At 39.3% G+C, this 14421-nt stretch overlaps 1 protein-coding gene across 6 annotated transcripts in view; it reads left to right on the forward strand.

Moving 5' to 3' along the window:
* LOC122523862 (protein trachealess) overlaps positions 1-14421 on the forward strand; it is a 95332-nt gene that overhangs the window by 73187 nt on the left and 7724 nt on the right. For all 6 annotated transcript variants that reach the window (XM_043645795.1, XM_043645796.1, XM_043645797.1 and 3 more), the window contains 4 exons: positions 6379-6617; positions 11867-11943; positions 12055-12144; positions 14143-14335. In XM_043645795.1, the coding sequence (XP_043501730.1) occupies positions 6379-6617; positions 11867-11943; positions 12055-12144; positions 14143-14335 (599 nt within the window). The remainder of the gene's footprint in view (positions 1-6378; positions 6618-11866; positions 11944-12054; positions 12145-14142; positions 14336-14421) is intronic.

The raw sequence follows: 14421 nt of genomic DNA on the forward strand, positions 1-14421 counted from the left end.
TCGACAATTTTAGCGGCCCCTACGAAATCAGGCGAGAGAACGTGATAGTACGTCGGGGGTATCTGAAGTCCCACGAGAGCTCTGTCACAGTGAGTGGATAATGGGAATGGTGATGGGTAGCGGTAGGGCTGGTAGTACCGATGGTGGAGGCGGTGGTTGGTAGTGGTGGTGTTGGCGAAACTATGGTGGTCGTCGTGCCGGTGTGACGGTGACGGTGACGGTGACTGTGACGGCACTGGATATAAGACTTTCTAGGGTGGTAAACCGATGGTGCAGATGAGTACGTCACGCCACGGCAGTAAACTCAATGCGATCGGAAGAACGCTGATGCTGACGGGGCAACCCGGGGAGCCGTCAACGACGGCTACCTTTACCTCCTTCCTTTTCTTTTCTATCTTCTGCTAACTAGCTTTCATCCTTCGGACTCCTATTACTACCGTTAGGGTGTTTCCTCAATTTTCTTTTACACACTTGATACATTACCTCGAATCTTATGTCGAGTTGGAATAGTATATTGAGAAAAAGTATCGTAAGAAAAAAAAATAATCAGTTTAACCATAAAGTTAGATCAGTTTTAAAGATTAAATCATAAAAATAAATAGTCCGATATAAAGAAGAATTATCAATTATCATATTAACTTTTTTCAAGTATCTCACTAGTGTACAATTAAATGATTCAAAAAGCTCACAAATTATTTGATATTAAGAAGATAGATAAATTCGATGAATAATACAAGACTCGTGCAAAGGTAATGTTCAATTGTTGAGTTATTCGATCGATAGTAAAGAAAATAATTCAATAAAATAGATTGCTCTTCGATTATGTTAACGATAATGGATAGAATAAGAAGGAAGGTAGTCATTGAATGATAGAATGGCGAGTCGAAGATCAGTGACCGCAGTTAGGTGTACGAGTGAAGCCATTGGTAGAAGGTGTCGCCGTGGTGTAGTTGGTGCGTTGCCTGGCTCACGTTCCCGGAAGTTAAGACATGAGAATGTCCGGATACGAGACGTGCACGTGAGACCCTTGGAAGACCTCTCCTCTGCTTTCTTCCCAACAACTTCGAGCACATAGCATTGATCCTCCCCCACCTCCTCCTCCTCTTTCTCCTCCTATTCTTCCACCTACCTTTAATATCGTATCGTACAATAGACTTTTTCTCATGGAAGGTAATCATTTTCTAAGAAAAAGGATTTCGATAAAAACATTTAATAAAAATATACGACGCCTAATCGTAAAAAAATGAACAAAAAAAACACCATACTCTCTCTCTCTTTCTCGAAGGAGTAAAAGATCAAACGGTTAAAAACGAGGCCAAGAAAATCGGGGAAAGATTTTTACCCAAATTGAAATAGTAGGTATCTCATTTGCCTTATTAGGTTAAAAGTTGTACGAGACCACCTCGGTTGGTGGGATTAAGCTCATCTGATTTCCAAGAGGACTAGTAGCTACCTCCAGTTGGAAAACTTTATTCCTTATTAAAGTCCTGAAAAGAAGAAGAAGAAGAAGTTTTGTAGGATCGGAAAAAAGTGTTTCTTTTTTTTCGTCCCAACATTTCCAATTAATAGAAATCGATCCAAATCCTATTAACAATCTAAGACATTTTTTACATTTATCCATTTTCGTTCGGTGAACATCGACCTTTCTCGTTTGTCGTCAAATGCAAAAATAGTATCCTTTCTAAAGAAAATTGCGACTCGTTCAGTGTGTCCTTTCCGTTCCGTTCCGTTCCGTTCTGAAGAGTTAGCGGAGTGCGTTTACCAAAAGTTCTCAGGCTCGACCTCCGCTCGGACACATCGAGAAACTCATCACGTAGACTTTAAACCCTCCCTTATCTGCGCATCATCAAGAAGCAACTTCCCTTCCACTCTATCCCTCTATCCTTTTTCTTTCCTCCTTCGTTCCTCTTCTTCTTCTTCTTCTTATTTTTTTTTCCTTTTATTTTTCTCTTTCGATCTTTCTTTCATCTTTTTACCTCCCTCACTCCACCCTTCTGTACCCTCTTACGTACCCCGTATATATGTCCACAAACAGCCATACGTCTTCTTCCTTTTCCTCCTATTCCTTCGTGTTGCACTCTCGTAATATCCTAAGCGTATACTTCTTCTATACCTGGATGATTTTTATCAGCGGATGTTGTAGTCGTCTCGAATAGTTTAACTAAACTTTAATCTCGCATAGGATAGGTTGTTTTTTTTTTTAAGTTCATTCAGATTGTTCTACTACGTTTTCTAAGAAAATAATATCCCGGTCTTGGAAATCTTGTTAGAAAATCGTCGAAGAGAATGAAAACGGGAAAGGGAGAACCACCACCACCACCACTGCTGTGTTTTTTCTTTCACGAAATGATCCTTTTTTTTTAATCTCATTTTGGGTTTGATTTTAATATTTATAATTGTCGACGATGTTGCGAGGAAGAGACACGGGTTCAAATGGAAGCTTTTTATTTTGAATATTAGCAGTTTCGATTGGAGTAATAAATTATGTAGGAGATTTGCAAGCGACTTATGCAATCGTACGATGTAACGGGCAGAAGGCTACGTTTTCTCTTTGATAGAGAGAGAGACTTCTTAAGCCTCGACACGATCGTCAACCGTTGTGTCATGAATCAAACCGTAGGCCATACTTTGGTCCATTTGAAGGAAGAAACGTATCATGAATTATTCATAAACCGGAATGAAAGCTGAATTTGAAATATAGGTGCGGACAGTTCGATACGTCGGGTTTATCAAAATATATATATGTATATGTGTGATCGTTATGACGAACATTGTTGTTGTGTGTTGTCGTTTCCTAGCGATGCACGTTCACAAAATATCGAACAAACGTTTCATATTTTTCTACGAACAAAATAATCATCTTTGTCGAGAAAAACTTGTTGTTACTGTTTGCGTACACCAAAAATCAGGCTACCTCAATTGAAGGTATTTTTTGGATAAATATTTTGATGAATGATTAGAAAGATGAAAGTGATGATATTGAAGAAGGGTAGACTGGTCAATTTCCTATGTCATGAAAACCCAAAACTCGTTATATTATCTATCAAAAATTAGTATAAACTCGAGCTTGTATCCAAGCAATATACTTTTCGGTCAATGATTATTAGGGGTTTAGTTAGATGTTAGAGAATAGAGATGAGAAGGGTGATTGGTAAATTTTCTACTTCTAACCAGTCCCCTCCCCCCTTCCAACCCTGGCCAATATATACGACGTAGCTCTCGTTATCGAGCGGTCACCGGAAATGACGTTTCCTTTTGTCAAAGTGCTACAAAAGCTTAGGCATCTGATAGCCGAAAGGGCCGCCGCGAAAGAAAATTATGTCGAAACTGGAGCCCGTAACATTAGGAGCATTGTATTGTAGCGCGAGGCTACGACTCTCGAGGGAACACAGGGTGGGAATGGGAAGAGTAGAGAAGTGAAGAGAAGGCAAAAGCAAGGAAAGGCAAGCTTTGGTCCTTCTCCAACTCACGTTTCTGCCTCCACCATATCGACTAACACAGAAAGTCGTCCACACGGAGGAACGAGCCACGGCACGAAGCCACGGACGGAATGGGACATGCCCTCAGGTGGTGCTCCAGAGCGGCAAATGAATTGTTTAATTGAATTAGTCGACGAGCCGGTGCCACGATGCGCATTATAATTTCCGCGAGCTTCGATGTTCCTCTTTTCTAACCTTCTTCCTTACCTTACCATTCCTTTCCTTTCTTTTCTGGCTATTTTTATCGTTCCGAGACGGCTTTCGCAAAAAGTACAAGTGGGACGATTTGAACAGATCGAGATTTCGGCTTGTAAGAAAAGTAGAAGAAGAAATACGAAATGGGGAAAGATGTTGGGGATGGTGGGGGAATGAGAGATCAAAGCTAAGAGAAAAAAGAAATAAAACAAAGAAATGTAAAAAAGAAAAACCACAGAGGAGGACGAGCCATCAGCTCTAATCTCGTATCGTTTCATTGAGAATTATTAATGTCAGCCACTTGACACTCTTGCACTCAGTAGTCTAGTAGTAGTTGTAGTAGTAGTAGTAGCTGTCGTTTCCTTGACCCATCGTATCTCTTGGCAGAGGCCTAAGTAGATGTTGGAACACGTTGCAAGAAGGGTAGAGAGGCAAAAAAAACAAAATAAAAGACGAAAAGGTATGGGTGGGGGAATGTTGTAAGAAGGGGGAAGAGAAAAAAAAAGTAGGGTCCAAAAGAGGAATAAAGAAAACGTAAGAAGAAGAAGAAGAAGAAGGAAGGAAAGAAAGAAATAAAATGTGGAAAGAGAAGAAGAGAACGATCGGTTCCGCGAGAGACTTCTATCTCTTTACCCCGAGGGACTCCCGGTAGGGCCTTGTGCTCGACTGCCGCCCAATTTCAACCAATTTGGCCGAAAGTTGGGCGTAATTTTATTTTCACACGTCTGCAGCCACCACCAACCAACCAACTCGTAGAGGATAGTGTGTGCGGGGGCTCGTTCGTGCGAACGAGATGCTTCCATCTATCTTTTTCTCTCTTTGTAAGACCAGCCATACACCATCAACAGGAACAGCAACAGCAGCAGCAAAAGGAGGAATAGAAACAGCAGCTACGAAACAGAGAACAGCAGCAACGGTTCCTTTCTGCCTACTCGTATCGTACCTCTGGGGAGATGGACCTAACTCGTGAAGGATCGTAAGAAAACGAAGGGACGAAACTAGGAACGAACGAATGAACGAACGATCGGCCTTTCTGCTCTTATGTCCACCACCCGAAAATCCACCCTCTACCCAATCCTTTTATCTTTGCACAATCAGCAACGAAAAGGTGGTTCGTGTAATCGGTCTTTGATCCGTCTACCGTTGCCAGTGATCGTTATTCCGGGAAAATTTAATAAATAAAACAGTAGCACTGTAGTAGGGATACAAAGTTTAGGAAAAGTATCGAAAAGAAAATTTTCTTTTTTTATTGGAAAAGTGTGACTGTTGTGTTTTACAGCAAATTTAGATATAAATCGGTTAAGATCAGCAGGTAGAGTTAACGTTCCTTTAAGAAAAGGGACTGTCATTATCCCTTTGGGGAAAAGATTCTTGTCCTACTACTACTACTACTACTACCACTACTATTACTACTACTTCTTTAAACTCGAGGGATTTGGAGTGCGTTTATAAAATCCAAAAACAAAACTACACCGGAGCCAATGGCTCGCGCCGAAGGAACAAACTTACCCCTCGGTCTAAAGGACTCGACTTTTTACGACCTTTGACTCCCGCGACAAAGATGAAAATAATGGGTTACCACAGCTTGGCGGTATTTGCACGTTCCCCTCTTCCTCTTTCTTTCTTTCTTTCTTTCTTTATTAGGGGTAAGAGCAAAAGAGAGAGAAAGGATTGTCATTTTACAGTCGTTAAGCGCAATAGCGGTCTAATAAAATGCCCATTCTCGTTTTCAACCCTTCTTAAGTTGAAACGGCTACCATTTAATTGCAAACACTTTTTAGTTTTTCTCGGATTAGTCTTCCTTTACTCGGTAAACGTACCGTGAACTTAAGAAAGTATCTAATAAGTAAGTTAAGTAAGTAATTGAGTACTTGTTTTCTACTCGTTAATAATAATATGAATAAATCTTTGAATGAAACAGAACAAAGATAGATGTAGTGTCCACGTAGAGATCGTTCATTGGCCAGTTAAAACGTAAAATCGGTATCAAGGGGCCGTCTAGAGGGGCGTGGTTACGTTACGGTGGTATTCACTCGGCCACATTCACTGGCTTGTCAGCAAACACGGGCTTGATAGCGCTTGAATAATGTATGCTGCTTAAGCGGTAGCCGCTTTACCGCGTATTGCCAGATCACCGTGACATCCCTGGAAGTGTACAGCCACGCCTCTTCTTATTCGTTACCTATTTCTCCAATAATTTTCATCCCAGGTGCATCATGGTTAACATTAAACAGCAAACAAAAAAGAACATGCAAAATATGAAACACGATGACAACTAATATTCATTTTATTAATGATCATTGAGTTGTCCAATAAGCTCGTGCAATTTATATATCCCGTTGATTTATACGAAAAATATCGCATTCGTTTATTGGACAATTTAATACAGGAAAGAAATGATTAAACGGGTGATTAGTATAATAAAATGTTAATTTAACTAACTATACGAACATTATCTTTCAATTCGTACATACTTTGATTCCCTAATCCATCATAGCTAACGTAAAACAAATTTATATAAAAGTGTAACGATTAACCCTGATTAGATTCTAACCACAATCCTTTAGTAACAATCCTTAGGTTTAATGCAGGATGATTAAAAAAGGGGGGAAGAAAAAGTATAAACAATGATAAAAACAGAAGTCTAGAAATTTGTCAAAGTTTCGTTAGATAGTCGATTAAGAATATATCGTTTTGATTACAGTATCCTGGAGTTGCGTAAAGAGAAAAGCCGAGATGCAGCAAGATCGAGACGGGGTAAGGAAAACTTTGAATTCTACGAGCTAGCAAAGATGTTACCTTTGCCGGCGGCCATTACCTCGCAACTGGACAAAGCCTCCATTATAAGGCTTACCATCTCTTACCTCAAACTCCGAGACTTCTCGGGTCATGGTGATCCCCCATGGAGTCGTGATGGACCACCACCTAACAAAACTGTTAAAGGTACGATTCTCAATTACCTAAAATAATATGTCACAATTTTCGTGTAAGCATAAAAATAGAATGGGAGACAGATAAATTTATATACGTTCATCATAAGTTTATCATTGTTCTTGACGTATGTTTAATACTTTATAATCGATTAGGTTTATTATATCTGCCGTTGATATATTTTTGATGGATCTGTCGCAGATCCTAGAATAGGTCGACCGACTAAAAGTTAACGGGGATCGAAAACTAGGGGTCTCTCTAGTACCAGAGATATACACTGATGGAATTACGAAAATTTCTCTACTGGGAACGCGACTTGGAAAATAAGTCAACCGCGTCATAATTTTGTTATAGACGATAGTTACTCTCTCTCTCTCTCTTTTTCTTTTTCTGTTTCTGTTTCTTTCTTTTTTCGTAGCACGTCTTTGTAGTAGACACGTGTCTCGCGTCTGCCACACTCTGACAGTCCGGGGGATCGTTCTGGGAAGCGTTCGATTAACTCGATTTCTGTGTCACAAGCGAGAATCAACGTTCTCAATTTTTTTCTTCTTCTTCTTCTTCTTTTACCTTTTTTCCTTTTTTTCATTTTATTTTATTACTCTTTTATCATTTCTTATTTTCCTAATACCAATAGTGTGTGTGTCTGTTTTTTTTTTATATCCAAGAATATTATTTTCTTTTCTATTTTCGTTGATTAACAAAATAAAGATTAAAAAGTAGAATGAGAGGGAAGGGGAGGTGAAATAGGATTCTTTTTTTTTTTCTTTTCTTGGTGGTATTATTCGGACGGTGTGCAGTTTTATCTGAACCGAGAAAGAGGATAGTAGTTCAGTAACGTAGCTATTTCCAACGGGTGGTGGTGGTGGGGTGGGGTGAGGGGGAGGAGGATGGGGCCACTTCCATTTTCGTTAAATGAACCACGAAAATGAAGAAAGGCGAAGACCGATGTTATCGTTCGATTATCGCCGGACAATTCTCTATTACTATGTATCTGCGAATCTTCTTTTCTAACGGGCCTCTGTCTACCTAACTCTCACTCTTTTCTTATAAAGGATATCTCGATACAGCATCTATTGCTATACCTAACTTTCTGCCAGCTTGCTTGCTTGCTTGCTTGCTTGCTTCTGTTAGATTTTACTTGGCTTGGTTTGGTTTGGATTGGCTTGCTTATGGCATTTGCTTTTTTTTTGTTTTTTCTTCCCATTGGAACACGTTACTTCTTTTTCTTTTTTCATACGCTTCAACGACAATTCACGGAAGATTGAGCTTTTATTTTGTAAAAATGTATATGTATATATATATTTAGGGGAAACGTTAAGTTCGATGTTATCCATCATTTTTGATTTAAAGTTCGATAATATCATCCCCCCCATAGAGATTTAAGTTATATTTATTTTTTAAAATCGAATAATTTGTTCTCCGAGAAGTATTTCGAATAATCGATTATTTTATCATGACCATTTATAACATATATAACAAATATTAAATATCAAACTAAATAAAATTAATCGTCAAAACCTCGCGCACAGGAAATACCGGGGGTAGTCCCTTTGATAAATAATTTCTATCGACAAAAAAATCTGTTATATTAGAAAATTCAAAACTCGTACATAAAACTAAAGAAAATAAAAAGAAAGTAAAGAGAAAATTCTCGAGTATCAGAGAGAGAGAGAGAGTGAGAGAGTGAGAGAGATCGATCGAAGGGGTACTTTAAGAGGGTAGGTCGAGTTAATATTTGTGGTCGATGTTGAAGGTGGCAAATGCGGTGGCAAAAGAAGAAGAAGAAGAAGAAGAAGAAGGATGGAGATAGAGATAAAGATAGAGAGGGATAGAATTGGTGGAAGGGGTGGTGGTGGTGGTGGAAGGGATGGAAGTGAAGAGAACAGAAGAGGAGGTGGGTGGGGGGTGGAAATACGAAGTCGTAGAGTATGTAACGTCGTAGCTAGTACGTATAAAGGCTTAGGTAGTGCGTACCACTACCCACATGGAAATCTAATCACAGCATCCCCTATGCTGGGCTCCTCGCGTTACCAGCCGCCAATGTAACTAAACTAACGAAATTGAGTTAGGCGCCATCCGGGCATCGCTGCCACAACTTCTCGTCAAACTAAATCCAGTTCGCGGCCTTACTCTATATCTCTCTCTCTCTCTCTCTTTTACTATTTCTGACACACACACACACATACATACACATACTTGAACAGTTTTACTTGTACAAAACACCCTTCGCGAGTTTCCACCCTACCGTAGGGTGAGAGGAGGGTATGTCAGTGGCAGAGCGTTGAAAAAAGACCTCTCGACTTAACGAAGCAAAATGCGTTAAAGATTTCTAGACACGTCTGCCGATTTAGTTTTATGCTTCTTTCTTTTCTTTTTTTTTTTTCCTCTTTTATTTCGTTCCTTTTTTTTTTTCCTTTTTGTGGTACTCTTCTGCGTCTTGTTGTTCTTGTTCTTCTTCTTCTTCTTTTTCTTCTTCATCATCTTTCTCCGAGCTTTTGTTCTGGACCCTTTTGTTCATTGTCTCTTTTACCATTCATTTGTTCATTGTTCGGCCTAAAAAAAATGTTTAGTTTCGTGACGTTGAACTTTTTGGTGACTCTTTCTCTGTCTCTCTCTCTCTCTCTTTTTCGGTCTGGTGGTGGTTAGGTAGAATGTGGTAATTAAGTATTTCATCGTTGTAGATTGAAACGGTATGCTGATTGAAAGATTGTCGAGAATTCAAAATCATAGGGTTTGATTTATCCGATGGAAATGAATTAATATTCGAAATTGTGATTTGGAAAGTATTAAGAGGGATGTATTTTAAAGTTATAGTTTGGCTTGATTTAATCGACCATGGTTTTATTTGTTTTACTTGGGTTGATTGTAACAGAGACAGGCGGAGGGTGCAAATGCTGATTTCTTTGATTATAGATGCACAATCACACACACACACACACACACACACACTAAATGAATACTTTTATCATTTTTGCAAATAAGTGATGGATGAATTTGAATGATATTATTTTGCTATACTTAGACAATCGTAATCATATTCGAATCATTTAGGATAGATATGAATTTTGTAATTGGTTTGCATCGAGTGTTAAATGGTAGAATGACGAATGAAGAGGACAAATGATCGTTTAGCACGTACGACCTTATGCGTCTGGTCGATTCCCTCTAGAAATAGAGGATCACTACCGGGAAATGTAACAAATTCGGCCATTTTTCATTAAATCCTGCTCCCTGGAGCCCGAACAAAAGAGGGTACGGCGTTACGTTATGTTCTTCTCGGTTACTATCGTCCCAACCACCACCTACCCACCCCCATCCCCGTGTTCCTTCTCTACCTTTTCTCTTCTCTACGGTGATCCTCTGAATTTCCCAAACCCCCCACCCCCCACCCCACTCCCCATATACGAAGAATCTTTTCTCTTTCCTTTTATGCGTTATTACGACGTTTAGGACAATAAAATGTCTAATAACAAAAATTCTCTTCCATCGATTTGATTTTCTTTTTCTTTTCTTTCTTTTTTTTTTTTTTCGGTTTTCTCTCTACGAATTGAATTTTTCATTCCGACTTAATCGTAATTCTTTATTATTATATTATTTTCTTTTTTTCTTTTCAAATAAAGGAAACAATAATGAATTTCTTTTCGAATTGGATTGTCCGTGAGAAGTTCGTTAAATTCGTTTGGAAATATTTGTTTGTATTATTATATATCTACGAACGCGAAAGGATATAAAATATCTTTTAATATACTGAAAGATCAGAAAGGATAGGAAAAAAGTTGAGGAAGAAAATAGAAAAGTCCCTTGTCCTTTAGATATTTTTCTACTTTCTTCAAATAAATATCGCCGAGTTACGAGGCGAGAAAAGTATACGGAACGTGTATGAGATATTTATCAAAATATTGTGATAACGGAGAATGGCAGGGGTGGGACAACCGGCCGAAAGATTTATGGAGGGGTCAGCTGTCCGACCGAGAACACGTAGATTCCGGTATAACCAGCGTTAACTTTCGAAATTAGTAAGTGATAAATGTGAGTTAAACCAAAGTAAACCTTATTGCTTTCTTTTATATATATATATATTTTTTTTTGGCTGTTGTTCAAGATACATTAGCATATTATTAAAATAAATCATTCATTTTTATTCGTAAACGTTAAAAACTTCTATCCCCCTTATCGTTTTTCTTTTCAACACAAGCTAACGACGTAGAGCCAACACAAATTCTGTCGAATTATAATAATAACAACAAATTCAATTCATTGATTGGCGAACACGTGATCGGGACAAATATGGCGGATATTTTCCGAAAATATAACGAGAAGAACAAAGGTGTTCGTCAATGGTGAAATCCAGTTGGATTATCATAGAAAACACCATCAACCAGGCAGGCAGGCAGGCAGACAGTCCATGTATGCCAGAGAAATATTGGAATTAACTTGTTGACGGAAAAGCCCGAAGTGAGGTTAGGTCAGTCCGACGGGCAGCCAAACCAAGCGAAACCAAGCCTCATCCCGATGGACTTAGCAGATTAAGCGTTTCGCGCACGAGTTTGATCGAGTCTTCTAAGTCTTTCATTAAGGGAAACCAGGGAGGGTAGGATTATTATTACCGTAAGAAGGAGCTCGTCTTGTTTGTTAAACGAGGGGAGACGAAAGGCGAAAAGGGGTCGTCGGTGCCGGCATGGTTAAACCGGATGGATGGGGTGGAGATTGTGACTCACACCAGCCCAAATAAACTCAAGATACCTTTCAACGCTATGGTCAATCGATCTCTACATCTATAAGAATTTATTCAATACATTTTTCATTAATCATTTATTACATTTATCCTAGATCTATCTATTTTATATCTTCAGTATCACTGAAATCTCATACACTTCGCGTCAATCTTACTGAATTTGATGTTTGTAAGAAAACATTTTCATCGCAAAACTTGTTGATCATTAAGTTGTTGATTAAACACTGCATTAAATTATACAGTTGTTAGATACTTGTCTTTGTCTTCGGATAGAAAAAAGAAATAATTAAATCTTCGATAGATATTGCTCAATGCTACGACAGATTTAGCATAAAAGACTGAGCGGAATAAATTAAATAAGTTGAATAATAATAATAATAAAAAAGAAAATGATGTTATAAGAAATTAGTTTGAAAATTGATACGAAACTCATGGGAGGGGGGGACGAAATTTGTATATTTAGATTTGAATAATATAATGGTTGATCCAAACGTTAATTGATGATAATGAAATATTTTTTTCTTAGGTACAAATCGCGTAAGGTCGGCAGCTAACGCGGCGGTAGATCATTTCGAGGTACACCAGGGTACCCATATATTACAGGTACGTAAATTGTTTTTGTAATCATAGGTTTTTTCCAACCTAACGATGATAATAAAAAACGATAGAACAGATAGGACAGTGAAATAAATGTGCGTTTACGTTACTTTACAGTCATTGGATGGTTTCGCGATGGCGGTTGCCGCTGATGGAAGGTTCCTGTACATATCCGAGACCGTTTCGATCTACCTAGGTCTTTCGCAGGTGAGAAATAACCTTTACCATATATCCACCTATTTCTTCAAGATTTTTAAATAACGTCATTGCTGCTGTGTCCCCCCCTTTGACTCTCCTTCTTCCTCGAAAATGAAAAGGGACGGAACTTGGTGGCAAGGGGGGAGGGCAGGGATAGGGTAAACTGAAAGGAATATAAAATTCGCGAGTGGTGGTAAGAAAAAATAAAAAGAAAAAAAAAGGGAGAAAATAAAGGACTACGGTAGGTTAAAAAGGAAGACACAACAAAGTAACAAAATGAATGGAACAAAAGAAAAGTAAAGAAAAGAAAAGAAAAGAAAAAGAAAAAGGAAAAGGAAACTGAGGGACATACGTACATGGGTGGACTTTAGCGGAAAGGCAAAAATAGTAGCATGGAAGTGACGAAGGAAAGCCAAAGACGACGAACTAAGACGACGAAGAGGAGGAGGAGGAGGAGGAGGAGGAGGAGGAGGATAAAGAGGGAAAACACGCAAATGATGGGTACCTGCAGGACGAAGGTAGAAGGTAGAAGGTAGAAGGTAGAAGAAGAGGAATAAGAAGGAAAGAGTACTGTCGGAAAAAAGAAAAAGACAGATAGATAGACAGACAGACAGACAGAAAGAAAGAAAGAAAGAGAGAGAGAGAGAAAAGTTGATAGCGTGGAAGAAAAGGATAAGGAGGAGAGGTCAAGGGGGAAAAGAGGAGAAGGTTGTATGAGTTGGCGGCCATACTGGTTGGCACCAGGCATGACATAGACGAGGGAAGGATGGGTGGATGGAGGTGGAGGTGGTCGCATGCGGCTCACGTAGCCTCTGCACGGCGGCGTGTTCGCCATTCCTAATGCTCCGAGCTCGTGAAGGTAGTAGTAGAGTGGATGGGGAACACAGAGAGAGAGAGAGAGAGAGAGAGAGAGAGTCAGAGCAGCAGCAGCAGCAGCAGCAGCAGCAGCAAGAGGGAGCCATTGCGAGAGAGAGAGAGAGAGAGAAGTAAAGAGAAGGAAGAGTAGGAGGAGGAGGAGGAGGAGGAGGAGAGGGAAGGCGAGAAAGAGGGATATGGCGGGGGTAGGTGAGGGAGGTGACCGGTGTACCAGCTCGATTCTACGAGAGACTCTCGCGGAGCAATCAATAGGGTGTTTCGAGGATTCGGGAAACCGGTGGCAGCTAGAAACATGGCTGCCGCCATCAAGAAGACCGAACCTTTCTTTATGTCTCCTGTTTCTTCCTCTTCTTCTTCTTCTTCTTCTTCTTTTTTCTGACTTTCTTACTTTCTTTATTTCCGTCATTTTACTTCCTTTTTCTAGCAGAAAACTAGCCACGGTGTCTACCAAAATGTATTATTAGACTCGGTAAGACGTCTCTATTTCAAGGGTGGTTCATCGAACGTGATACCAGGACACAGCTGCGCTCTGCAAACTCTTTCTTTCTTTTTCTTACTTTGTTCAGATCAACTCTATATATATATGATAGTCTTTGCTAAATGGGGGCTATCAAAAATGGCGGAGTATGAGAAGACTAGGAACGTAGGTGGTACGAAGGAACGATAGAATGAAAGAATGAAAGAAATAACGAACGGACAAACTGTTATTCGTTTTCACGATGCACTTATCGTACCTATCGTACCTATCGTACTTACGTACATTTTAATACCGAGAAAAGAAGCGTGACCGACAGACGTTGGGCTTACGCGCGTCATCACACACACATACACACACATACACACATCATCCAACTTCGTTTATAGAATACAAATAAAGTCTTGTCTATGTATTTGTGTATGTGCACGCCTATCTCTCTCTCTCTCTCTCTCTTTCTCTTTCTTTTTCTTTATCTATCCACCTATGTATTATAGAGGTATAGTAATTCGAGGAAGTATGTTATTTGTATATAAATCACTATTCTAATCCAAGACTCTAAACATATCTGTGATTAGTTTAATATATTATAATGATTATATTCGCAAGGTTAATGAATAAGAACAAATGTTAACGTTTTATTATACGAATTTCAGGTAGAAATGACGGGATCGAGCGTTTTCGATTACGTGCATCAGCAAGACCACGCCGAGGTCGCTGAACAATTGGGATTGGGATTGGCTTCGTCCGCTACCTCTTCCGGTCCACATTCCTCTAGTTCCGGTCTAGCTTCTCCGAGCAGTGCCGCTTCGGAAGAACATGGCTCATCCTCGACAGCTAATCCTGACGGTAAGTTTTATTTCTAATTAATGAAATATTTTTGATTGTTCTCAAGATAGATTTAATAGTTCTTTGTTTTGGATTTATCTTTTTTA

Source organism: Polistes fuscatus, unplaced genomic scaffold, assembly GCF_010416935.1.
Source record: "Polistes fuscatus isolate 324 unplaced genomic scaffold, CU_Pfus_HIC Scaffold7, whole genome shotgun sequence".
In the NCBI taxonomy this organism is placed as follows: Eukaryota; Metazoa; Arthropoda; class Insecta; order Hymenoptera; family Vespidae; genus Polistes; species Polistes fuscatus.